This window comes from Argentina silus (genome assembly GCF_951799395.1).
Source record: "Argentina silus genome assembly, chromosome: 5".
Classification (NCBI taxonomy): domain Eukaryota; kingdom Metazoa; phylum Chordata; class Actinopteri; order Argentiniformes; family Argentinidae; genus Argentina; species Argentina silus.
This window is the reverse complement of record NC_139659.1, coordinates 19,412,449-19,429,637: the sequence shown is the minus strand read 5'-3', so window position 1 is coordinate 19,429,637 and position 17,189 is coordinate 19,412,449. Positions and strand designations below refer to the sequence as shown.

Genomic DNA, 17,189 nt, shown 5'->3' with positions numbered 1-17,189 from the left:
TAGGACTAAATTGAAGCAAGGCTTAAGCCTAGTCCTGGACTAATTCACACTTCCAATGGCAAATTGCCGCTGAGGATGCTTTTTAGTCTGGGACTAGGCTTAAGCCTTGTCTGTGAAACCGGCCCAATATATATGATATCAAATCACTCTTATATAATCTTATATATATTATAAGCATTATAAGTAGTTAGTTTATATTATATTTTTAGTTTATGTTTTCCCCCCCCATGTAGTTATTCCTTTTTCACACTATGCACTATAAAAAGCTGCAAAAAAGATTGATTTGATATCATACATAGCATTTTATATGAAAACCGGAAGTCTTATTATGGCTTGCAAATCGCTAATGTGGCTGCCATGACACTAATGTTTTGTGCCTATTACTTTGTTTTCTCAAGATCTCAAGAAAATGATCCTGTTATCTCAGGAAAACAACATTTATTATCTCGAGATAAATAAATAGAGTTCTTGACTAAACAAAGAAAATTAACTTGTTACACAGGAAAATGGAGTAAAAAAAAGAAGTATGAATATCATGGCCTTTTAAGGCTTCTGTAGTTTTAGACCCTCTTGGGTAATGAAATAAGGCAGTCTCCAGAGGGTTTAAGTTTATAAATTGTTTCAGATCACCAGATAATTCCTCTGTTGTACATTTTCTGAGCCCTGAAACATCAAAGAAAATAAACAAAGGACATGCCATATTATAATGCTGATAACAAGTTAAACCCAAACCTTGAGGAATTTGACATTTATGCTAATACTGTACACAGCTTTAAGCGTTATTCAGGCGGGAATTATTTTTTGTATTTACTGACAGTTCAGTTACAGTTTGACATTTGAAAAGGCCTGATTGCGTGTTGCATGTAACTCTTTGAGTTATGTTCCCCCTGGACCACATGGACTTCTCTCGTGATGTGGAAGAGGGGAACCCTCTCTCTGAACCCACTTCTCTGCTCTTACAGTAATAAGCAAGTGGAACTGCTCATAGTATTTCCCTAAATGCTGATGAGTCATATACAGTCAGGGCTTACCCCAACACACATCTAGTCCTAGCATTCATACTGGCGAGACAACACGTCCGTATGGGGGCTTCCTGGTAGAGAAATCCATCCTTACGATGACCTCCTGTCTAGCATTCATGCAATATAGTGACAGGAAATCACACCCATTGATTGGCTGATGTCCAGCGTGACTCTATGTGATGCGTGCGTCAGCATATCGGTCAATGTCGAAAAGTACAAATCTTGTCTGGACGGATGTGAATAAACGATTAACAATTGTAATCAATAATGAAGATATGCTCTCTGGAGCCACCATTTGAAGGACAGAGGCTCTTTCCTGTTTGCAATAAAAGTTCTCTGTGCCTCTGGAGAGTCTCTAAACTTTTCTCACAGACGATAATGCTAATTACCTGAATGAGACAATGTTACTTTCTTAAATAGTTCTTTTTAGCAATGAGTATTGTGTCTGGGGAGAGAAAACTATATTTAAAAGAAGTTAAGTCCATTTCCAATTGCTCTAGTCTGTCCTTAGCCATCCCAGACAAATATTAGTATGCAGACAGATGAACACTTGGGATTAATCTTAAAACTTAGACCATGTCTGAACAACTTCACAAAGCCGTCTGCAAGACAGAAACTTTAAATCTGTTCTCTCTTTTATCCAGCGTGGGTCTGGCAGACAGCATTACGCTAATCTTCTTTAAAAAGTCTCCTCTTCCTTTTCCATTACACCTGGACATTAGCAGACAATTTTGGAGAAAGTTTCTCCCAAAAAAAGGGGGATGACACTCACCCACTTTTCTGACAAACCTCAGCTATAGCTTGTATTTTGCAACCTTGGGGAAAATATCAATGATGGTGGTGTAATGTTACACTTATTACACATAAGATATTAACAGAACTGGAAACATACACATTTGTAGACACTCTAGGCGATTAATTTCCCTCTGAATTATCTACAAAATGGGATCTATGTTTAAACATACAGTTCATAATAATACTATGTATAATAATACAAAATCTACATGTAATGACAACAAGTGCTCCATTATGTGGTGTGGTGTAGGGGAGGCTGGTGGAGGTAGAAATCGGAGGATGGGCTCATTGTAATGCATTGAATGGAATGAGGAATGGTAAGACGTAACACGTGTGTTTGATACCATTCCTCATTCCATTCCATGCATTACAAGAGCCCGTCCTCCGATTTCCACCTCTACTAGCCTCCCCTGGTGTGGTGGTAATGTGTTGCAGTTGACCTCAAACACCTCATAAATAATATTATGGGACATTTACGCATAAAATCTGAGCTCCATTAAATGAACAAATAACAGAGCCATTGGCCTCTACAACACTCCAATCGTTGTTGCAGAACATGTCAACGTGACCCAACTCTCCGTGTTATACTTAACATTGTTTGCTCAGCTAATGGTCTCATGAGAGAGAAGCATTCATTCATCTTTCATCTCTTCATTTCTACAGGCTCATTAACCAGGGGGCAGCGAGGCGTGCACAGTCATTGGGAGACACATTGTGTGCATTTTGGCCGGATGGACACTTTTCCCATTGGCCTATTAGTATATGTGACAGTCAGGGATTGAGACAGAGGTCCTCTGAAATGTAAAAGGAGATTAAAATGAGCTGAAAAAACATACAAGTTCAGTCTTTGACCTCCCTATGATCATGTTTCAAAGACTCCTTGCAGGACTACAGCCAACCATCAACCTCTGCTAATTGATGAATGCTGTATTGTAGCCTATACAATTTTGGTTTCAGAGTTCATTTTGTATTCAAGTCATTGATGGGAATGTGGTTGAATGAGATCTAAGTAGATTGGAAGTTACCCTTCGCTTCTTTTGATGCAACCTTACAATGGTGTGCTGGAAAATGCCTGGTATGGACACTTCAAACGGGCTCCCATTCAGGAAAATCTAATATACACAAACCAAATACAGTACAAAGGGTTCACATTGATTGAAAGGATGCTTCATACTCCAATGAGCAAGGGTTCCGATCTTAGTATAATATCTAGACCTCTATAACCATAGATTGATATTTAAACTTCTACCAGTTCTATCCACAGTTTACCTGATCTCTATAGCTGGAGATGGAGTAGGGCAGGCTATAGCAAACACATTTCCTTCCCCTCTGACTGTTCATTCCAGTCTGTCTAAATCTGCACGGTTCAGAGGTGGCGGATCTAACTGCTACACCAGAACAGTGAAGGATTTAAATATGTCCCCAGTGTTACAGTAGTTCTATTTTCAGAGTGGGTGGTACATGCTGTGCTTGGAGACCACTGCCCTGCGGGGCCCTAATGGGACTGGTAGTATTGTTCCACAGACATCGACTGGTTCACAGGTTTCTATTGAACTCCTGAGAGGGGAGCAGCAGGAGTCTAGCTTGCTAGCATAGTCTAACAGACAGAGGGACATGGCCTCTTGTGCCCTAAGATGACAGGACAGGACGTACTGTACTGTGTCCTCAGTCCCATCCGGTCCAGTCTGAAAACCTTCACTGGCTGGTTTTGTGTATGTGCAGCATTTTGAGAACCCCCTCAAGCAGTGTCTAACACTTTCCTGTGAAACGTCTGTTGTCAGCAACACCACCCTCGTCTTTGCTAGTGGGTTGTTGCAGTATTCTCACTCTTTGGATTATTCTGTCCCTTACACATTAGTCACCCCCCTCTCTCTCATCCTTCCCTTCTCTCATACACAACAGGCATGACATGCAGCCCTCCTAACATAAAGTATCTTGAAACCTTTGTAGTAAAGTTTTTTGTTTTTACACAAATGGAAATAACAGCAGTCCATTTCATACTATAAATAACAAAAAACTCGACTCCATTATTACTTATTAGTTGACTTTGTAATTACAAAGCAGTGACCAAATTATTTAGTAAAACATGTTCATACAATGTTGTTACAATAGTAAGAGCAATGGAATGTACATTTGGCTAGGAAGATCTCTATGTTCCAAAGTGAGGTCCTCATCTGAGTATGTTTATCACGACTCCAAAAGCCTTATCTTAGTCACTGCACTTCAGGTAATGATGAGTGGCCACATCTCTGTGCAGCCTTCTGTGCTTGGCCAAGGTCAGGAGGAGTGAGTACACCTGTGATGCTATGGGAAATTCACCCAGCTCAGCCTTGTCACATCAGCATTTCTGTAACATTGTTATATTAGCATTGTGTACTACTCCCAGCATTTTCCAAAACAGACAAGGACCAGTCACAGCACACAGCCATCTGATTACGATCTCATTTGCTGCTGCTGAAATGTGATTAGATGAGATTGTTGTTAGATGAGACAGGTTCTGATCCATAGCAGGCGGGCAGGCTGCGGGAGCTGCTGGGCTGGTGGCTGCCGGGCCCTGATGTCCCCCACCACACAAACACACACACACACGCACACACACACACACACGCACACACGCACGCACGCACGCACGCACGCACGCACGCACGCACGCACGCACGCACGCACGCACGCACGCACGCACGCACGCACGCACGCACGCACGCACGCACGCACGCACGCACACACACACACACACACACACACACACACACACACACACACACACACACACACACACACACACACACACACACACATACTCTCAGCCCAGTAGACAGAACGGGGGAGGGACGAAAGATGCTGACAAGGCTTTTCTCACGGTTGGGGGAATGGATGCCAAGCCGAGTCTCTGCCCCTAGCTTTATCTATGGTGGTTAAGCCTCTGTTTTAAATAGGACTGTCTGGAACTCAGACCTGCAGGACAGATAGCGCTGAGGTGATTGGTGACAGAGGAGCACAGAGAAGTCTCAGGATCTCTAAATTCACTCTGAGGAGAAAATGACTGACTGCCTTGGTTTTATTCTCTCACCTTGATTGGATCTTAATGTGAAAAGTATGTACTGGATCTAATTTTGAAAGAGAAAATGCACATCGGTGAAGGAGTACAGCTAAAATTATAGTATGCCTAGCTACAGTGCCAATCAAATGCTTTGGAATGTGCACAATGCCAATCGAGAGCAACATAATTAGGGCATGGCTGAAAGGCTCCAAGGGAACAGATAGACCAAGATAGACCATTTTATCATTACCACTGATATTTACACCGGTGAAACTCTAAAGCAGGAGTAAAACGGGCTTTATTTAGTATATGTGTTGAAGACATTCTATAGCATTTCATGGCACTTTTGGGGATAATAAGCAAGTGGGATTAATTTCAGAAATGTTCTGTGTTCTGTAAGTAAGGCAAGGTACAACATCTTGAGGAAAAAAAAACATATTTATTCTTAATTCTTCAGCCCTGTACAAATATCATCATAACTATTATGTACATTGAACATTCACATAAAAAATACAAAACTATATATTTATGACTGAATCTTTATGCAACGTAATATAACAAAATAGACAGAGGGGGGTTATTCATTACACTGTAACCACCATTGTAAATCTAACAGCTGTTTTCTGAAAATGAAAATATTTCTGAAATGGAAAAAACAGGTAGTAAATGTACCACAGCTGTAAAGCTATATGAATGTCCCCCAAAGTGTAAGAAGAAACAGCACATGCTTAAGTTTGATATACTGTGAATGCTGAACCATGTGTGGTCAACTGCACATTGTTGGCTCTGAGGGAGTGATATCAATACCATGATTGACCACTGAAAACATTGGCAAATAAAGTGAACAATAATATTCAATGGCACATTATGAAATATGAAAAAGTCAACTCAAAAAGAAAAACAACATGATTCCTAAAAGATGTATAAAGCATAGCACATTGTTTCAATGACAGTGTTCTCCTCTCTCCACCTCCTCAAATACTCAAATGTTGTGTTTTTCTCATAGGAAAGATACAAATGTGACTCATTAAACTATTGGTATGCGTTGTCGTGGAATTATGGTGGGTAACCTTTGTTCAACAGAGTACAGACAAAGCCATTTTGGTCAGCTTTGAGTTGTAAACAAAACCAGGGCCTCTCACAGTATACTATACATTAGTGAGCTACAATTTCTCAATAAAAGCAACACACATAAGCTAGGCAACATTTTACAACAAAAAGATGGGGAAAACCGAGGCCATTGCCCATAAGCAGATTCATACAGCTTAGAGAATGCATTACAGAGTTTACAGAAGAATCAATGTGGGTAGCATTGCACCTAAAATAAATAACACAACTTCTCTTTGGATAAAATGCAAGAGACAACAGGTATACAGTAAGACAGACACGGTAAATGTATAAATAATAAACAAAATATATAAATACAGTAAACACCCAGAAGATTTGAAATATACGAATGCTTTCTCTTTTCCTCCTTGGACAATAAATAATCATACGCCTTATGTACAAGTATAAACATTATTCTGTGCTGAAGCACTGTTCTGCTATGAATGAGAGTTTCTCCGGTCTGGATGTGAAACACATTGATATAATCCGAGTAGTTCTGGTCTCCTTCCTCTTCTTCCTTCCCCAGGTCCTCTGTGATGGTTACATGGATGCAAATACACTAGCTGTCGCATCAATGAATAGAACAACAGCACAGAATCTCACTGCAACATTGACTTCTCTTTCCTCAACTTCACTGACAGTCAAAGCGATGTGATTCTGGTAATGAGGGAAGCTGGGACCCTGGCCGGCACACTGGGACACTGGGCAGTTGTGGTAGCGTGGTTCTGTGGGCTCAGTGGTTCAGGCCTGAAAGCAGACGGAACAGAACACACACTCATCATTTCAGAAGATGACTAAGACAAGGGGGCCTTTATCTTATTAACGTTGCAAAGGACCACCCTGTTCTTGCGGTATTTGCCCTAAAAAATGATTTATACCCTAAACAAACACTCCCAGGCAGATTACAAAACAAATCCACATTTCGGCATTTCTTCTTAATCCGCATGTTGAAATGATTTCTTCACAACAAAAGTGGTGTTTACATGAGCAAAAAACAAATATGAGACATTGTTCTAATTAGAGGACAGACCCAATAAGATAGTCATAAAGTTGGCATCTACATTGTAATAACACACACAAGTCATTTAGCGAGCCACCATACTAAGGCACATCATGATAAGATACCATATGATTCCATATGATAGTATGTGACAAGGTACGCTACGATAAGATATTATACAATACAGTATCATACTTCACTATGGTCACTTTGACAGAACACCACACTGAAAAGTTGGGTAAAGAGTACAGCACGACTTCAGAGTTCCTCCATTACTTACAGTTGCAGGATCCTGAGTGTTTGACCTCCAGGAGGCGTCCCTGAGCGCAGGCAGCCTGCTTCATGGCACACTCGCTGGGGTAGGTGTTGTTGTCGCTGGCACACACCCCCTCGTCCTGACGGCCCTCTGGACACGCCTCGCCACACATCGAGCAGCGTCCTCTTCCGCTCTGCTCATCCCAGAGGCACCTCTTCCCTGGCCGGCACAGGATGTCCTCGCATGACCTGGCGTCTGGAGACACACAGAACATCCGACACCATCAGACTCAGTCGCAGGCCCAGTGCCAGCAGTAGGCCATTACACGGACACCTGATCTGACACACACAGCATTCATCTTTGATAGTGTCTCTCAATAGGTTGATGACAGACTCGGTGCCTTGTGTGAATAAAATTAGGATTCAATACAATAGATTATACAGCAGAATAGAGTGGTTTTTTTCATTTTTGAATGAAGGAAAACCTTACGTCATTATGTTATTCATGCATTCTGAAGATTATGAAGTTGCTACACTTGTTTAGAGAGAAGACACAGAGAGAAGGCACATTTGAAATGCTCAGTACTGACCGATGCATTTGCCTTCGTATGCCACGCCAATGGACTTTCCCAGAATGCACGTGGCTCTTCTCAGGTGGCAGGCGCTGGCGTAAACAATGGCGTCATTCCCGCACAGGTGCTGATCCGGTGATGTCTCTTCCGGGCACAGGTGGTTACACGTCACGCAGTAGGCATTGTTAGTCTGGTCTATCACACATGACGCACTGCCCGGGCATCGCACTCCATTGCACGTCTCTGTGGGAATATGGGACAATATTCAGAACACTCTGACAACATGTTTATATGCCTCATACCACCAGAGGATTTTCACTTCTGACTCTACTACAGATGAATATTGAATATTGAATAGTCACCCCCCTGCCTGTGACTGTCTACTAGTCCTATCCTTGTTGTTGCCAGTCTGTAAGTGTTCGTTTGAAAGGTTGTTAAACCAGGTGAAGGACTGCTCACACCTTTGATCTTTGGCTTGATCTTTATGAAGACATCTAAAGCCAACCGAGCCTGTGGGTCAGGCTGATACTCCAATGCTCGGTGTCTCTACTCACCATCTCACATAGTGAGAACCCAGAAGTGTTGGCGCTGTGTGCGTACAAAGGATCGTTGGGCCAATTTAGATACACCAGGGTCTGGTACTGTGCAGTCCACATACCGTACATGTGCCAACAATCTCTGAACCTGAACTCTAAGAAGAGCCCTCCACACCATAGTACCAGATAAAGGGGGAGCATGTAAAGGGGGAGCACCTCCTACTGTAGGGTTTTTGAAAGTACACAGAAACAAACTGATGTATCCTAGGTGGACTTACTGCGGCAGCGGCCGTGGTACTGGGGTTCCAAATCGGGGTGGTTCCTACAGCGGGCCCGGAGCAGGGTGCACTCGTCCTTATAGGTCTTCCCATCTGAACCACAGACGGGTCCCCGTGCCGTGATGTTGGAGCAGTCCGGAGCACAGACACAACGGGGTTTGTTCCTCTTGTTCATTTTGCATCTCTTCCCAGGACCACAGTCAACACTATCACATGTTTCTGGATGAAGATTTTAATAGATTAGTTGATCAATAATGAGCCAGTTATCACATCCTATCTGGGGTAATGATGGTTAACTAACATGTCATACTAGATTAATCACTTTGAGTTAAGTTATAGAGACTTCATAATGCTTAAATGTAATGTTTGATTCATTAAACAACATTTATTAGGAGGCAAATATTTGAATAATTGTTTCTACAGGTCGGCGATCAGACATTCAGAATTGACAAATGAAATCATTGTAGCGCATAGCTTACCACTCACATTCACTTACCTTTGCAAGGTATGCAATTAGGTGCACCACCGTTGAAGATCATCCACCGAAACAGCGTACTGTTGGGCACATCCTCCTCGGTCCATGCAGTCCCCAGACGGCCGCTCCGACAGCAGTCGTCCCGGCTCATCCCAGACATGTACAACACCTGGCACCGTCCGTTCTTCCCTTGCTGAAGCCAACAGTTACCGGCTATATAGGGAGAGACATTCTTATTGATGACTGATACCCACATATCATCGTATTTCTAGAGGTATAGTATTATTAATCAGAAAAAAGGTAAATAGTTAGGCACTTTGTGTCTCTATAGCACCCCCCTTCTTCCCACCCCATACAGAGGAATTCGTTTTCTGTGTCTTTTTATTTGTTATTATCTAGATCTGAGATTTAAGACGAAAAAAAGAAATGCATTACATAATCTAAAGCATAAAAACATAATGCAGCAGAATTTCATCAGAGTACACGGGAGGGGCATAAACTCCCCAAAACGCACCAGTGCGTCTGTCCCAGCTCATAGCACATTGACACACTTGGATATAAAGTCAGTATTGAGAAATGTCCAGTTCACTATATCCGACAAAAGCAACTTTTTGGTTGACCGTTTCTCCATTCCGCAGTGGCATCATATTTGTATATTGGCCATCTTACCATATGTTTTATCTCATCATAGCATATTAACTCAATTAGAGTATAGTTGTTTCGATTAGCCTTCTTCTTGGACTGGCAAAACATGTATACTATTTATGATATAAGATACCACTATCACCAAAATCTTTTTTGTAGTATTTTTCAGGTAACATTTGCTTATCATGCATAAAAACCAATGCGATAAACTAGCCCACTATCAGGAACAAAGTGTAACTTTAACAAACAAACATATACATATACCGTAGTTACCTGACCAAATTCCATTCCATGCAACAGAACATAATCTCATAACGTTTCCTACTGACACTTCCATGACAAATTCCATGCCACAACTTGAACTTAAAAAAGTTCTGCCATCTTCTCAATTCAATTTGATAGCTGGTCTCATAATCAACAATACTCACCTTGGGCTTTGTGGTCATCCATAAAGTGAGTGAACCACATGAAAAGCGCAATCACGCCTTGGCGGAGCTGCGGTGTCTGTAGCATCCTAAACATAGCGGCGGACTGCGCGAGCGACTCAGACGCGCGGTGGAGAAGTTGTGTGCGCACGATGCCAGCTCTCTGTGACTGTCAAACTGTCGGATACGGTCTCTCTTTTTAAATCTTAAGCGGGGTCTCTAGCAAAATATCTGAAGTGGGCGGTCTTCAAATTGGTGGGGGTGGGGAGAAGTATGTTTTAAAGTTCCCCAATTTATAACAGGTAGGCTACAACTCCAGAGTTTCCCAATTGCGCAGTTTGGAATATTTTAGGGATGATGCGCAATTAGTTTGACAAGACCCCGACGCTGATAGGACATGACTTATCTTTATGCATAGTAGGCTACTATGAGATTCATATGTTTACCTGTTTCATCGTGAACAGCTATTCAGACACCACGATCTCATATATGTTTTTGGCTCAAGTGCTCCCTTGCGCAAAATGTTAACCTGCTCATTTTTGAGTAATTGAAAGTTAGACGGTTATAAACATAATAATAATGACAATTCATCCTGGCAAAGCACAGAAGATCAATACAATAGGGTTCCTGGAATTTGGATAGGCCTATATGTTTTTCTTACGTTTTCAGCATGATGCGCATATGGTCTCTGTCCATTAAGTTTGAACTGGCCTATATAGCCTAAACGTTAATCTTTTTAAGTGCACCATTTCAGTAGGCTACTAACAGATAATAATAGCCTTAAAAAATACCTTGATGCTAATAATAGGTGAGGCAGTTGTTGGCCCTCCCTGGGGTCAAACATATAAATATAGGCTGTCCAATCGCGTCTTCAAAGAAGCTTTTAGAGATAATCAGAATTCATTAGCCACAGCTTTAGTTCCGACGTGTCATGTGTATCGGACTTTCCCAAAGTTACCATGTCTAGTCTAGCCTTCTTAAGGTGCAGCATGATGTTATGACGGTTCTGCGTTCAAAGGGAAATGTGACTTTGTGCACTCTCTACCGGTAGACGACCTACAACTACCTTGATCCGGATGCTGTAGAGCCAGGTGTAGTAGTGCAAACTCAGGAGTGTAAACTGTGAGATAGAAGTAAGTACCTCTTCTGCGTAACCAAGTCCCCTAGAAAAAAACACTGGCGTTAACACGTTCCTTTGATGATTACGTTTCTAATGTATTGTTAAGGACTATAAAAACCGATAATAGTCAACAAGCATTTATTATCAATGGACAGTAGTCAAGTGAGAGATGGGCCTAGAAGGACGTCTAATCATAAACCATCTGTAGATTATTTGGTCTCATTCTCTAATAAATTTAGAACTCGTTAATAACATAATTTGCTTTTGTGTCTCAGTAGGCCCATGCATTTGTAATGTGTTATGGGGACATCTGGTGGCGCGAAAATTGGACGCAAATGAACATGCTTTTCAGTCTATCGATTTATAACCTTGTATCTTTTCTTTTTTCTTTCCTTCTTTTTTTAACTTTTATTTTTTACATTTATTTTGCACAAAACAAACTTAACTTTTGTGTCAGTCAGCGTTTTTCACGACTATTTTTCATGGATTTTGGTGTTATGGTTGCATATCAGATCATCTCCATTGCAGCCACGCTGCGCAAGTAGAGATTGATTGAAGATTGATGTAGTTCCTGAAGAGTCACAAACACTTTTCCTGGCGTTGTGAGATCTGATCTGCGCAGCGTGACACAATGTAGACGACCTGGAACGCCACCGATGTCAGCTGATTGCAGGGAGGAGCAATAGAATGGACGACTGGGGAAGCATGCTAGTAAAGGTCCAAGGTCCTAAGTAGTAGTAAATTCAGTTGATCACTGTTGCGGACACAACTTCATTCATGAATACCGAGGTAAGCACAGTAGTCTGTTCAAGTGTCGTTTTTATTTGGCGGGAGGGACCAGTATTTGCAGAATCTTACACCTTACAGCATGAACGTATGGTCTATTTTCATTGACTGTCCTCAATAGCTTGTTTTGACGAATGCAACTGTGAGTGTGTCTTGCGTTGTAGGTGTCCGTGTTGTATTTTGCCAAAAGTGCTGAGCTGACTGGACTCAAATCGGAGACGATCAGGGTCCCCTCTGAACTAACGACCCTTGAGCTGTGGCAGGACCTTGTGAGCAGGCACCCCAGGTAGGCTAAGCTCCAAAGCATTCCTAATAAAAGCACATATTGTGTAGACGACTGACAATATTGGCTCTTATTGGCTCTTCTTCTTCTTATGTAATTATTATTACTCTTCTTCTCAGACTGACCACTGTGCGTGATCAAGTTGTTTTGGCTGTGCGTCAGGAGTACGTGACTCTTGGAGATCAGCGCGTAATCTTGAGGGATGGTGACGAGGTCGCCGTCATTCCGCCTTTAAGCGGGGGATAACAAGTTAATTCAGGTGAGAAATGAACTCAGCTATTCTTCAAAGAGCCAATCATATTGCTTCAATAGTTGTAATTGCATCGTCAGGATATTGAAGTCCCTCGTTTTCTGTCTCTGAAAATTGCTCACTGTGCCCAAATGTAAGGATTTCACAGTCGGCCTATAATGTTCTGTTGATTTAATACAAGACAATTGTTTATGCAGATTTATTGTACCCATCACAGAGATGACTGAAGGAGGATTGGTTCCCAAGGACTTAATCAAGATCACTCATGACAAGCTGTCTACAGAGGCTGTGTCAGACTGTGTAACATGTCCCTCCTGTGGAGCTATCTCTATGTTCATAGGTGAGCATACTGAGCTCAACTACTATCTAATGCAACACGTTTTATACGGACAAATGCATGCCCTATAGACCAATGTCTCCATTGCTTACGAATGCATAAGTGCGAAGGATGTTTGCATGTTCAGTCCGAGCCAGCAGGCATGTCAGCGATGGTGACTGTGACTTGTTTCAGGGACAACACGGAACAGCTTCGAGGGGAAGAAGGTGATTCAGCTGGAGTATGAGGCATACATCCCCATGGCTGAATCAGAACTGAGGAAAATCTACAGAGACATCAGGACAAAATGGCCGACAGTGAGGCACATCTGTGTCCATCACAGACTTGGGTGAGCACCTCACAGAGCACTGTGCAATCCCTGCTATAGAACTATATCTGCATAATGATCCAGACTGGGCTGTAATGAAACTGTTTCTGTGGAAAATGTTGAGGGGAGAGTCTGATTGCCATCTTTTTATGATTTCCAGGGTGGTGCCTGTGACCGATGCCAGTGTGATCATTGGCATCTCGTCTCCTCACCGAGGCGACTCTCTGGAGGCAGTGCAGTACTGCATTGATACCCTGAAAGCCACTGTGCCCATTTGGAAGAAGGTAAGACTCAGAGCCCAGGAATGTAGTTACTAGAGACTGACAAACACATCATTTTTGTCTGGAAAATATAATTTAAGTGGTATCTGCAGTATTCAACATGTATTTCTGGTGTAGAAAATTATGCTAATGGGAAACCCATCTCTTCAGGCTACATCTTAACAGACCTCTTAAAGACCTCTTCACCCCCACTACCCCTCCTATACTAACCCTAACCCCATACCCTAGATACCTCTCACTCCCACTAGCCCCCTGTACACGTTCTCTCCTGTTAATAATAATAATAATAATAATTTAAAAAAAGGCTTCTGGCATTACGACTGCCAATGGCCCCTGGTGTGAGCATTGATTACTTTGTCTTATGATGACTGTTGGATAGATGATTCACTTACTTAAACATGTATTTGTTGTAAGTCGCTTTGTATAAAGGCGTCTGCTAAATGCCATAAATGTAAAAAAAAAAAAAAAAAAAAAGTTAATGTAATTGTAAGGGATATTTCACTAGAGCTGAACTTTAAACAATCACATTAAGTAATTATCACAAGGAATATAATTTAACAGGAGTTGGATCTTAAGCATGAAATTGCATAGCGTAGTATAACCAATCAGTCTCAAGTGACCCAGTCACATGGCCACACAGCCTGTCTGAAGGGACACAGTTTGAATTACTGCATTAGCTCCACAAGAAACAAAGATCATGTCTCAAAGGCTTTCTCTGAACTTTGAACTTAAAATTGAGCCATGACAACCAATAAGACATACCGTGTAACTATTCGGAAAAGAATAAACATTGATGGATAGATGATTCACTTACTTAAACAAATGTATTCGTTGTAAGTTGCTTTGGATAAAGGCGTCTCCTAAATGCCGTAAATGTAAATGTTGTTCACGGTATTAAGATAAACTCTTTAGTGATGTCACTAAACCGTGCAATGTGAAATTGTAACATTTGGGGTGTGTTCTCTTGTTTGTTAGGAAGTCTATGAGGCAGCAACGTCCTGCTGGAAAGAGAACAAGGAATGCCAGTGGACAGGAAACAGCAACGGCCCAAGTTGACCCCTGAACTAAACTAGGAGATGCTTTGTCATATTTTGGATTAAACCAAAGTTTAATAATAGTAAAGTATGTGAGACTGCCTGTACAAAATGGAAATTAGTCACACTGTATGTGATTTTTAAATTTAATAACATTTTAACCATCAACATGTTTTAACACTTTCAAAGCCTCAAATAGCATACCATTGTAATAAAACAAAACAAGTTCTGTACAAAATTGTAATGAAACAAGTGGTATATACCCTATGTACCCATTGAGAAATACACCTGCAAAAACATCAGTGCAAAAAAGTAATCTGGTCAACACTCTCAGTTTAACTGTTGCTGTTCATCTTACAAGCAGCTGTCCGATGATAGCTCTCCCCCAACCATGATACAGTAACTGTACAAAGTAAACCGGTAAACCATTAACATTGTTTTTATTCCATGTGGGGGATAAGAAAAAACACATTTGTGTGTGTTGCGTTGCTCTTATTGATGATAATGTGAATAAGTTGTAAATTCAAGTTGTATCATAAATTCTACAAATTCAGTGACTGCTCTCTTTCTCTCCCTAATTCATTCAATAGCTATATCTACATTTTTACTGTACAACCATACAAGTAATAAATGTTTTAATTCATTATACATGTAGATTTCTCCACAGGCTGCAGTCCTGTTGTAAAACCCAGCTCCATCTTATCTGAGTACAGTGTAGGCTACACTATATCCCATGCTACTTAAAAAGTTGTATGGCTGGGATAATCATACAACTCTGTCCCTGTAAAGCGCATTGTATTGCATCTGTCTATGAAATGTGCTAGGTAAATAAAGTTTGATTTGATTTGATAAAAGGCAGGATTGTTTGGTCTTTCCGGTGAATTAAAGATACCCTCAGAAGTTCCTCAGTAGGAGAGATGGGCTATATGGACATTCCCCACTTTGTCTAATATCATTTTGTTGTTCAAGTACTTTTCTATTTAGTAAATAAATAAGGATCAACATGATGTCAAACCATTCTCAATACAGTAAGAATGACATATGCCAGCATATGATAACCATGCTGATTTAGAATAACCCACTTTTTATACCACTTTGCTTTCCAACTAATTGCACAATCTGCATTATCTCGGATCAGATCGGTACATTACACAACTATTATATACAGGCTTTCTACCCAACCCAACTATGAGCCAAGTCAAGGGCTGGTCCCATACCCTTTGTTAAAGCAAATTCTCTGAACACATATAAAAAGAAATACCAGTACTCAAGTATGAATTCAGCAAGTGAAAGTGTACAGTAGTAGATGAATGACATTCCTATGTATACAAAATGGCAGACATAACGGGGCCTTTGTTCAATTGCGTTTGATGGTCAGAGGGTCACCCTCCCTCCTACCATAGAAAATGGTTTAGCCCACTCTTTGGTCAGAAAAGGCCTGAGGCACAACTACTACCCAAATCCCCCACACTCTCTAAAACTCTCAAACAATGTGTTTTTGTTCACTTCAAAACCCCTGTTCACTCCATAAGTGTCCACTATCCAACATACGAAACCCTGTCCACTCACATCACAGACCCTTGGTTCAATATGTGTGTGAAACATACGGGTGGGCATTTGGTCTTATTATTCATTGTTTGTTCATTGTGTCTTCAGTTTTTAGGTCCAGTGTGGTTTCCCTGGCCCTCACGCTTCGTTCACCTGCAGACCCTCAGTCTCCCCCTCGTCCTCAGTATTCTTCTTCAGCTGTTGGTACTTCCTCTTGAAGAAGCCAAACTGGGAAGAGAGAGTGACGTACATGAATGAGACAGGAGGCTACAGGCCACTGTTGCAGGACCATGACATGTAAGCATTCAACAAACAAATTAGAGCTCATCAGGTTTGTGGACATTGTTTCATTGTTCCACACAGCTGAACACAGAATGAGAATAAAACATTGTACTGTACCTTCCACAACAGGAAGATAACGAGAGCCAATAGGAGCAGACCTCCGATCACACTGCCCGCGATCACGCCCACTGGTACCTCGCCTTTCTCCCCGGGTTTACTGATGGTGACACCAACCTGCAGACAGGGGACAAGGGACAAGGGGACAGGGTAGAGGGTACAAGACTGTCACACATGCCAGGTTGACAGGCTGTTCGCAGTTTGCAGCTGTTATATATTGTTCCACTAAGGACCAGCAGAGGGCAGTCTACTCCAAGAATACTTACTCTAACTTGTACAAGGCAGGAAATAGAACAATATCACAAAGACATAATCATGACGTTCTAAGGTGTTTAAAAGATATGGATGTGGTTATTCCAGTACCGGCATGCGCTTGTGAGAGATAACCAGCAGTTCGGGTATGGAGGTGTCGATCTCTGTGTTCACTGTCAGTAGAATGGACTGGAAGGCTGCCTGCTCAGAGACAAACAAACAAAAGACAGAGAGGGAACACAGTGAGGAAGAGGAGGATGAGTGTGCAGGCACATGATGATGGGCAGATGATCGTGTCGTACAGTTTGCACTTACAGAGGCAAAGGTGCCGTTCCAGATCCTAGTGGTTACGTTCACAAAGAAATCGCTCTTCGTCCCCATGTCTTTGAGCACACATTTCATGGACTTACATGTGGCGGTCTTGCAGTCCTGGAAATATTAG

General features: G+C 41.6%; 3 protein-coding genes across 5 annotated transcripts in view; 1 reads left to right on the top strand and 2 right to left on the bottom strand.

The window, feature by feature from the left end:
• Positions 1-5,276: 5,276 nt before the first annotated feature.
• fstb (follistatin b) lies at positions 5,277-10,283 on the bottom strand (the record flags this gene model as incomplete). 2 transcript variants are annotated; one of them, XM_083670905.1, is made up of 6 exons in its annotated part: positions 10,154-10,283; positions 9,102-9,293; positions 8,606-8,824; positions 7,810-8,034; positions 7,245-7,475; positions 5,277-6,711 (listed from the first exon to the last, which is right to left on the bottom strand). In XM_083670905.1, the coding sequence occupies exons 1-6, from the start codon at positions 10,245-10,247 to the stop codon at positions 6,698-6,700; spliced, it is 975 nt and encodes a 324-aa protein (XP_083527031.1). In that variant the 5' UTR covers positions 10,248-10,283. The 2 variants fall into 2 exon arrangements, with proteins under 2 accessions (XP_083527031.1, XP_083527032.1); XM_083670906.1 differs by lacking the exon at positions 5,277-6,711 and having other exon boundaries at positions 7,237-7,475.
• A 1,790-nt stretch (positions 10,284-12,073) lies between these two features.
• LOC310804471 (molybdopterin synthase catalytic subunit) lies at positions 12,074-16,238 on the top strand. Of its 2 annotated transcripts, XM_083669723.1 has the most exons (6): positions 12,074-12,342; positions 12,459-12,598; positions 12,807-12,929; positions 13,101-13,254; positions 13,394-13,517; positions 14,490-14,629. In XM_083669723.1, exons 3-6 carry the CDS (start codon positions 12,809-12,811, stop codon positions 14,568-14,570), a joined length of 480 nt encoding a protein of 159 aa, XP_083525849.1. In that variant the 5' UTR covers positions 12,074-12,342; positions 12,459-12,598; positions 12,807-12,808; the 3' UTR covers positions 14,571-14,629. The 2 variants fall into 2 exon arrangements, with proteins under 2 accessions (XP_083525849.1, XP_083525848.1); XM_083669722.1 differs by lacking the exon at positions 12,074-12,342 and having other exon boundaries at positions 12,475-12,598; positions 12,787-12,929; positions 14,490-16,238.
• itga2.2 (integrin, alpha 2 (CD49B, alpha 2 subunit of VLA-2 receptor), tandem duplicate 2) overlaps positions 14,677-17,189 on the bottom strand; it is a 23,628-nt gene continuing 21,115 nt past the window's right edge. The window contains exons 26-29 of the mRNA XM_083670792.1: positions 17,063-17,176; positions 16,859-16,948; positions 16,496-16,612; positions 14,677-16,324 (exon numbers count right to left, since the gene is read on the bottom strand). Of these exons, the coding sequence (XP_083526918.1) occupies positions 16,235-16,324; positions 16,496-16,612; positions 16,859-16,948; positions 17,063-17,176 (411 nt within the window). The 3' untranslated portion in view covers positions 14,677-16,234. The remainder of the gene's footprint in view (positions 16,325-16,495; positions 16,613-16,858; positions 16,949-17,062; positions 17,177-17,189) is intronic.